Source organism: Oncorhynchus mykiss, chromosome 6 (genome assembly GCF_013265735.2).
Source record: "Oncorhynchus mykiss isolate Arlee chromosome 6, USDA_OmykA_1.1, whole genome shotgun sequence".
NCBI classification, from domain to species: Eukaryota; Metazoa; Chordata; class Actinopteri; order Salmoniformes; family Salmonidae; genus Oncorhynchus; species Oncorhynchus mykiss.
The window spans coordinates 29,751,476-29,761,097 of NC_048570.1; the positions used below are offsets into that span (position 1 = coordinate 29,751,476).

The following is a 9,622-nucleotide window of genomic DNA, read 5'->3' on the forward strand; positions in this document are numbered from 1 at the left end:
GCAGGAGTTTAAGACAGCGAGCACTTTCTTGGATCAAAAGATTAAACAAATATGAGATCAAATAATCCTGGCTGGTTTGTTTTAACATTTAGCAGATTCATGTGAAAACAATTCAACTGTAAACGAATTGCTTGTATGTTATGTTATGTTATTGTTTGTTGGTTTTGCTGTAAATCAGAGACGGTAGTCAAACACCAGACTCAATGCCATAGATATTATTCAATAATAAATGGTCAGCTAACTGGCACACTTTCTGTTACTTATCTTGCTCTAGTTTAGCAATTAAAATGAGCTTTCAGAGCAAATACCAAAGTGTCCTCACTTCTTGAGCATCTCAGGTGCCCAATAAGTGAGGAAACCAGGTTAACTGTTGGCAACCTAAAACCTGGCTGAGCTCTTTTACCCTGAGTATATAAAGGGCCTGGCTGCCTCTGCAGAGTACAGCTCTGGGGGCTGAGAGCAGGGTATCAGGATCCACCACCGAGCCTGGCACAGGACACAGAGGAATGTACGGTCAAATAAACCTTGGTCGGTGCACCTGCTTCTGTTACCGGTGGAGGCCAAACCTCTGTCGTTCTGCCCAAGCAAGGCAGTAACCCACTGTTAACCGGGCGCCGAAGACATGGATGTTGATTAAGGCAGCCCCCCGCACCTCTGATTCAGAGGGGTTGGGTTAAATGTGGAAGACTAATTTCAGTTGAATACATTCAGTTGGACAACTGACTCGGTATCCCCCCCTTTCCCTATATATAGCAAACCCCTGAGGTGCCTTATTGCTAACCAAAGTAATTAGAACACTAAATATAAATGTTTTTTCAAACCTGTGGTATACGGTCTCATATATCAGCATTCAGAGCTTGAAACACAAAGTTACTAATATTGCATAGATAATCTACTATTATGTATTTATTTATTTATGCAGTGTGCACTGACCAAAACACAGGAATAATTATCACTGTGAATCAATGTAATGTTTATTTGTGTGTGAATTAATCCCATAAGTAAGGGATGGGTCGCCAACTGGCGATTTGACACAAAAATGTAAATGTAATTCATTCATTCATAGAATAGATTACCTTGACCTGAGTTTAGGTACAAAGTATCAAGTGATTTTAATCACTACCATGGTAGAATATTTTACTCCACTACATTCCTAAAGAAAATAATGTACTTTTTTACTCTATACACTTTCACTGACATCCAAATATACTCGTTACATTTTGATTGCTTAGCAGGCCAGTAGTGGTCCAATTCGTATCAAGAGACCATCCCTGGTCATCCCCACTGCCTCTCATGCTTAGTTTGTAAATTATGTCTGAGTGTTGGGTGTGACCCTGACTATCCATAAATCAAAACTAAAAAATAATGTCATCAGGTTTGCTTAATGTAAGGAATTGAAATGAGTTATACTTTCATTTTTTATTTTGATACTTAAGTATATTTGAGCAATTTACTTTTGATACTTAAGTATATTCAAAACCAAATAATTTGACTTACTCAAGTAGTAATTTACTGGGTGACTTTCACTTTAGTAATTTTCTATTAAGGTATCTTTACTTTTACTCAAGTATGACATTGGGTACTTTGTCCACCACCGAATAGCATTTCCTTGAAGTTTGCTTGCAAGGTATAAATAAGCAAGCTGACAAGAGACAAATGGTTCGTTGAGTTTGAGTTGTTCTTCATGATCGTCCATTCGAAAGGTTCCCTGGGAGATTTCCCACGTGTCATAGTCCCACTGACGCATTGCCATTTCAGTGTATTGTTTTCGGTGTGGTCGATGAGGTGGCACATCTGGACATCGTTTGACAGTACCTTCGAAAAGTGCTATGATGCGAACTTCAAGAAAACTCGATTGGGCTAACAATCTAAATGTATTGAAACACTTGCTAGTAGATCGTCTTGCAAAAAAACTACACAAGCGAGTTAGCTAACATTAGTAGCTATACTCAGCCAGGCCTGTGCCTGCCAACTCAGCTTGCTAGATACGATACTAAATTATCATTCCACTTGAGAAAAGTGATTAGACTAATGACACATTTTCCAGTCTCTGCTCGCAGCCAGGCTATCGTGAAGTTTAGAGAAGAAAATTGACAAATACACGGCGTTCCGAAAAAGTTAGCTACCCAGTTGCTACGTTTTCATACTATTTTAGCTTTCCTAAACCACGCAAACATAGCACACTGACAATGGGTTGCCATTGACGTTACTAAGGAAACTAACGTTAACGTTAGCTAGTTCTACTGTTAGACGGAATCACAGGTCCGAACGCCGAATCGTACTGCAATGTCACCGCTGACGGACAACCGGTATTGAACTAGCGATTATGATCTCCGGTAAAAATAAATCTAAATCACGTCTTCTGTTAACATATAATCTCCAAATCAAAACATGCTGAAAATGTGGTTAGTTACCGGTTGTTAGCTAGCTAACCTTGAAGGCCCAGGTAGTAGTGGCTGGCTTGGTTTCTTCTACCTCCAGTAGGCTAAACGATGTAGCCGTGAGCTAAGATGGGGCTTAGCAACTCCCTTTTCCTCCGTGGGTTGTTGTGGGCTCATTGACCTGGCTGAGGGCCCGCCCGGTTAACCATGACGCTAACGTGAGATAGCGGATGCAAGTCTCTTCCTTACCTGTGGCACTCTCGTATGAACCGTTTCTTTGACGAAAAGCTAGATAGAAACAATCCCACAGACACTGCTGAGTTGTCTCCCCAACCGAAGCCTTCTGTTTTGAGTCCGACCGAGGTGCTGATTGAGTGATACAATGACGTAAAATGGTCTCGCCCCTTTAGACAGTAAAAAAAAAAAAGTATCTAATACTGGACCACAAATTGAACAATAAGTTACCAGAATTGTTATCCGAACACGCAATAGGTTATAAGATCCATTTGCTATATATATATATATATATATAATTTTAAACAAGCTACTAAACTTGCATTATTATTGCTCGTCTGTCAAAACGAAAAATCATTTATACACTTTGATTGAGCATGCAATTTGTCAAATATTTTTCAAAAAAAATCCATATAGGCAAACGGTTATCACCCAAATACAGTTGCTCGTTTCCCTGTACTGATTTTGAAACCCTGTGTGGAACTTGCTTCCTTTTACCGTTTAAATTCTGGTAAGAGTTGGGTCCTTTTCTAATAACGTACTTATCACATGGTTTGACTGGAGAGAACAGTTGTACAATTTCACCATCCAAACAGATACGTAACAGACCAATAATTGCTTCTATAAAGGCTATATTAGTGCAGGGCTGGCAGTCAAGAAATGTGACATCGCTTTAGACCAGTACATTACTAGATCTAATTTTGGCCATTCTACACCAAGCACCATCAGGGCACGACCCTTAAAAACCAGCCCTCCAAATGGTTTATAATCTTGAACACTATTTAAAAACAGAAACATGAGAAATTCATACTGCAAGCAGCCTTCCCACATACTGTGTACGTTTAATTCAGACATTCAGTGGCAAAACTACAATGACAGTCCAATTTAGAATAACAAAAACAAACCATTGACCCCTAAGTAAAAAGTAGGCCGATCTCCTTTGACACTCTTCTCCTCTAGACAAGTTGCTCTTAGTCAAATTTAATATGGTTACCTGAAAATGTCCAATTAGGTTTTGCTGCTCTCTAGTGCCATTATGTAGTAGCAATAACCAGATGCTGAACCAAGTCTATGACGCTGACGAAAAGACTTACAATGGTTGTTACTTTTTTGAATAAACGTGCGATATTAAGCAGAGCCATATTGTTGTAGTGATATTCTGAATTAAGACACCGACTTCCTGTGTCAAAATAAAATTAAAATAATCGAGTTAAAAATCACCTCAACAATCCAATCAAGTTTCAAATGAACTTAAAAATCGAGATGAATATGTCCTTATTTGATAGGAGTAGCCAATGGGAGGCTACTTTAACCATGAGAAGAGGAGAGGCGCCTAGACTGCAAAGAGTCATAGAAAAATGATCAATCGATGGTAAAAACAGAAGAGGAAAAACATTTTATAAAATCGTATCTTTACACCTAAAAGAGCAATATGGATGTTGTCATTGCTACAAAAATGATTTTATGTGAATGGAAAAAAAGACACGCCAAAACTGGCTTATGAGGTTTCCTTAAAGAAAAACTATTCCATGAAAACCTTGCGGTCTTCATAGACCACAGCTAACTCATACGCATAAAATACATTCATTTTGGTACAAAAAAAATAAACCATTAAAAATAAGTTTGAATGACAGGTCACCAAACTGTTCAGCTCCAACTTTTGTGGCACACTTAAAGAAAAGTGTATGAAAACCACAGATTTGTTAAAAAATAAGTGTTTATGCAAAAGAATCCCTGGATTTTAATTCAAGCCAGTCTTTTCACTTTTTTTTCGCCATATTTCGAGGGGAACCTTTCAGCAAGTCTCGGATTCGAAGGTATGTCCCGGTGGCCTCAGCAACCTCTGTGAATTCTGGCGTGTCCTCAAAGGGAATAATGCCATGTGCGAACCTACTCCGGTGAGGCACGGCTGTTACCTTCCCCACAGAGTCAGACAGATCTCCCTCGACAGCATCCTGATCTGAGGGGTCTGGCTGACGGCTCTCTTGGACTGGTGTTTGAAGCAAGCTGGGCCTCTGTGCAAGCACATTGCCTCTATCTGCAGCAGCTTCAGGACTCATAGGGCTCTCCTCTTGGACTGGTGTTTTCAGCAAGCTGCTCTCATCTTCAACCACCTTGCTTTTATCTTCAACATCATCCTGACATTTGCTAGAAGATGGATCAACACTGATCTGCTCATCACTGTTGTGGCTGGAAACCTCCACAGATCCCTCCTTTTCTTCATCTTCAGCATCACCTTCCTCCATTTCAGTTTCAGTGTCGACTTGGGCAGGTGTGGAGACGCTGGGCGAGCTGGGGAGGGGTGTTCCAACAGCTGGTGTCTCAGAGTCACTGTTGGTGGTGGTATCAGCATTTTCCAATGCAGCCCAGATCAGCCTCTGCTGCTCCTCCAGCTCCTCCAGTGTCAGCTCTTCCTCCTCCCCACCTACAGACTCCTCACCCACTCCCACAGTGCGTCCCCGTAGAGCCGGTGAACCATTAGTGGGTGTGGGGGGAGGTGTTCCCTTAGGAAGAGGGGGTGGAGTGGGAGTGGCTGGTGGTGTACCATGAGGTAAGGGAGGTGGTGAACCAAAGGATGGCGAGTCAGGGGGCAGCGGGGGCTGGAACTGGAAGCTGTCTGAGCTCCGGTGGCGGCGGGGTGTAGTATCCTGGTCTGGAAACAGACACTGACAAGCATTATGCACTGCTAGAGCAGGGAGGCCATTGCACACATACAACATAAGTTACTTTTGTTTTCTGCAAACAGACAGACCGACCGACCACCCAGTCATGACAGTGAAAAGCAGAATTATCTGCTGGTTGCAATAGAGTAATTAGTTATACATTGTATTCAGACACCTGGAATAATAACACCGCTACCTGAATCAACATCCATATCTGAACTCCTGGCATCAGATCTCCTTTTTTTCGTCTGCTGGGGAGTTGATTCGGATTCATGCAGTCTCTTATTGCAGTTGGCACCAGGCTATTGGCAAAATATATTAATTTAGTGTGCACACATACAGTGGACAAACAATTTATTAAAATGTAGAATAGGAGAATTGTAGTTACCATTGGAAAATTGTTGGACAGATAGTCAGCAAAATTCTGCTTCATATGGTTATGCTGTATTGGAATAGAGCCATATAGCCTGTAGTCCTAAAAGTCAGGGGGAAAATGTTGTTTGTAAAGGTCTACAAGTGGTGGCAAAGATCGGTACGCTTGTACCCTAATGATGGCCAGCAAACTGATTTCAAGAAGACTTACATCCTTCACACTAGGTGGTGCAGATATATTGAAGCCTGGGAAATCTACTAGCTTGGAAACATCATAGGAAATACTTTGTCCATGGTCGACCTCTGTTAGTTCTCCATCTTTTGACACTATAAAGGGTGAACACAGTTTAAATACATAGCAGCCCAATATTAATGAAGAATCAGGAAAGATCAGTGATTCAACAAAAACTGCAAGGCAAGTGTTTAGTAAAGTGGTTATGGTCTCTCCGGGTGAAATCTTACCCTTCCCATCATATAGCGTGAGACCTGAGTTCTCCATCTCTGCCTCCTTAAGCCAGCCAGGTGGGTAGCCTAACCGCCTCATGCGGTAGATGTGAGGGGGTAGAGTGTTCATTTCAACTCCCAGTGCAGACATCAGCTCCTCACTGATCAATGCCAGAAACACAAGCAACGGGTAACAGATGTGTGATACCAAAAACCCTGGTTCTACAACTTCACTTAGACCTTGCAATAACTGAAAACAAATGAGTTTCTTCTTGTGTCAGTGCCTTCAGACATTTCAAATGTGCCTTGCCTCATGATTCCAGGTTTGTATCTGGCAAATCGCTCCTCCAGTTCCTCAGCATGGTAACGCTGATTGCTCAAGTTGCCCTGGTTACCCTGAGAAAACTCCTTCCGCTTCTCATTGATTCTGGCCATGTCCTTTGGCTAAGAGGAAACGAACAGAGCTGTTGATCACGTGTCAAACCTGGTTTTAAGCTCTTCTGTCTGCCCATGGTAAGTAAACAACTTTCATGTTATAAGATGCATATTAAAGTCAAATGATATTCAAGACTTACCTGAGGACAGTCTCGCAGTTGATGACCATCCAACCCACAGTTGAAACAACAAGGCTTAGGTCTGTAGTATAGGCACAAAAGCAACAATAAAATGTACAGATATTTCCTGCATAAAAAAAACAAAATCTCTGCTATACCTTTTCTCTTTCATCTGTACTTCCTGTCCATCTAAGGCGATGACCTGGCTGAAGACCTGCTGATATCTTCGCAACAATTAAGGAACTCAATTAAATGATGCAACTGTAGTTTCAACGTGCGTAACAAAACACAGCACACTTTTCTACTCATATACCGACTACCACGTGCATTAATACACACAATGAAAGATAGAAAAGATAATGGTTCAAAAAGTGAGATTTCTTTTCAGTTGATGTTATCCAACAATGAAAGCTGGATTCTACACTGAAATGTGTCGTTTTAGAAAAAAATAAGTGACTGAAGGACACAGGGCTGTCCACAGAGAGCAGAGCAAGCAGTGTTGAGGATACTTTGGAACCTCCCATCCTTCTGTCTGCTGGGGGTTATCATTAAGCAGGGGCTGCCCAAGTTTGTCCACACAGAAACTGGTGAAATAAAGGACACTTCCCACCATCTGTGAAAAAGAGACACACAAATATATCCAGACAAACAAATGCAAATGGTACATTTCACAAGACATGCAGGGGACAGACACCTAGATTGTCATTAAAAAAAATAAAGTACACCCACACTGAAGGCTTCCTTAATCTTTTTGATGCCACAGGTCTTGGTCTTCTGATCTTCTTCCATAATGAAACTTGAAGACTGCATGTGGAAGGAAACAGATGTGAAATATTTTCCATGTAAAACATATTTTCTTCTTTGAAACTTGAGCAAGACCATCTCCAAATCCAAAAATGTACCTGAGGGTTGACATTGCTGGAGGGATTTCCTTTTTCAACTTCTCCATGCAGCTGATGTTTCTGAACAATACTACAGATGGAGTCTTCAATTTCTTGACGGCATTGCCTGGGAAAAGAAGATTAACAGTTCACATTTTAACGCCCATAGACATAGAAATAAAGTTACAAAATCATTGGAGAAATTGACTAAGAAACCAAAAAAAAAAAATCCTACTTTGAGATGCTATTATTTGCGAAAAGGATCTGTAGAAGAGGCCCATCAATCTTGATGTTTTCAACATTAATGCCACTGGAAGAAAAATATTTGAATGAGGACATTACACACAGGTTATGCCTGTAGTGAGTAGCGCATCAATAACTTACCTTGGCCTTGTCAAAACTTTCAATTTTCTCTTCAACTCTTGATGTGGACAATAGGTTAAAGAAAAATAATACTGAGGCATTTTTGATCAAAACAACAGACATCAAGCACGTTCAACCAATCTGCTAGTTTGTTTGGAAAATATTATTCAGTTTTAACCACAAACTATTTATAATTGGATGAATTGAAAGTGAATCTACTTCTAGTATTGTACATAAACTATGCAGTGTTTATTCAAGAGTGACTAAATTTAACAGTTTTAGGCTGACGTTATCATTCCCCCCACCAGATTTTGGAGTTACTAGCCGATTAAACTCAACTCCACGATTAACGATGTGTTAGATGTCACATAAAATTAAGGTTTTGTTATGTGTAATTGCAGATTATTCTTGCGGTCCTGAAATCTGTAGTTTTTGATCAAATTAAGTTATGTGATGTCGGAGCTCCAGTCCACCCACACTAATTGCCGCTCAAATCCATCGTAAATCGTTGAGTTTATTCGGCTAGGGAGTTAGCGTACTAGTCTTCTGTCTAGCTATTTGGCAAGTCGTAGTAAAACGTCGATTTTTTTTGCATGGGTTCTAGCTAGTATGTTTTTTAGCTGCAATGACTAAATAGTTTGCAAGCTAGTGAGATGAAATGCTGTCAAGAGGCACGTCCAACCAGTGACTGGTTGAGCGGTGAAATAAAGATGTCTCGTTGGCTAGCTAAAGTTAGGCCACAGACATGGTGGCTAGCTAGCACCCGCTAGCTTCTCACACAAGGATATTCTCTTCTATTAGACTCCGGATTGTCTCCTCACACTCCTCCAATCTTTCACTGAGCTCAGAGCCTTCCTCTCCACCCTCCTCAGTGAACCGAATGTGAGTAGCAACAGGCATACTCTCTTCCAATTGTTCAAAGAGCTCACAGTCACCAAAATCAAACTCCGCCATCTTCACTCTGTTGTTGCTGGCCAGAGTTCAGAGGTCAACACTTAATCACGCAAGAGCGTTGATTGGTTGTTTTATGCCACATGTTCAAGGGCCACCATAAAAACAGATATTTGGATATAGTGACCACGTTTACATGCTCAGTTTTAGGGATAGTAGCTCATATCCCGCTTAAGGTCGTATTCGGGATAAACTGTTTACATGCACCTGTGTTATCCTACTTACAAGTATCCCTGTACCCATGAATAAACAGAATATTCCTAATTTAAATTCATATGGGTTAAATGGAAAAATAACTGAAATATGGACACTGACTGTAGGCCTATACATTTTCACATGTAGCGTAATAAAATATTAACTGCAGTAAAATGATACAACACATGTTAATTTTGTCTAGGGAACATGAGCGGAGAAATATGTTATCTTTCTTTCAGCATCTCTTGAGAAAATGTGAATGCGTGTCTGTCATATCGTTGACACTTGTTATGCAAGCAGACAGTATTTCAACCACATACAATATGCACCCAAGACCAACTGAAGTCATCAGAAACGTGTTTCATTGTGTTCTCAGCTTTTCATTTCCTTAAAACTGGTCAAACGGATGACATTTTGCACAATACCAATATTTCCAGTGTTTTGGGGTTTTCTCCCCCGTCCCTAAAGGAAACAGACAACTTTACAGGTGTTAACTGAACTGAACTAAAATATAAAGAAATGTAAAGTGTTGGTCCCATGTTTCATCAGCTGAAATAAAAGATCCCAGACCTTTTCCATCTGCA

At 40.6% G+C, this 9,622-nt stretch overlaps 2 protein-coding genes across 13 annotated transcripts in view; both read right to left on the bottom strand.

Moving 5' to 3' along the window:
- The window catches only part of LOC110525694 (CAP-Gly domain-containing linker protein 1), a 48,345-nt gene extending 45,417 nt beyond the window's left edge, over nucleotides 1–2,928 (bottom strand). For 2 of the 12 annotated variants that reach the window (XM_021606055.2, XM_021606051.2), the window contains exon 1: nucleotides 2,415–2,928. The gene's annotated coding sequence lies outside the window, so the exon portion shown is untranslated. The remainder of the gene's footprint in view (nucleotides 1–2,414) is intronic. The other 10 variants (XM_021606049.2, XM_021606050.2, XM_021606046.2 and 7 more) reach the window with 6 other exon arrangements.
- A 498-nt stretch (nucleotides 2,929–3,426) lies between these two features.
- LOC110525696 (zinc finger CCHC domain-containing protein 8) lies at nucleotides 3,427–8,897 on the bottom strand. The gene is made up of 14 exons (XM_021606059.2): nucleotides 8,681–8,897; nucleotides 7,914–7,956; nucleotides 7,765–7,839; nucleotides 7,551–7,656; nucleotides 7,378–7,452; nucleotides 7,158–7,261; nucleotides 6,807–6,872; nucleotides 6,670–6,730; nucleotides 6,405–6,538; nucleotides 6,113–6,255; nucleotides 5,862–5,977; nucleotides 5,667–5,753; nucleotides 5,475–5,580; nucleotides 3,427–5,268 (listed from the first exon to the last, which is right to left on the bottom strand). Exons 1-14 carry the CDS (start codon nucleotides 8,844–8,846, stop codon nucleotides 4,376–4,378), a joined length of 2,175 nt encoding a protein of 724 aa, XP_021461734.2. The 5' UTR covers nucleotides 8,847–8,897; the 3' UTR covers nucleotides 3,427–4,375.
- Nucleotides 8,898–9,622: the final 725 nt, after the last annotated feature.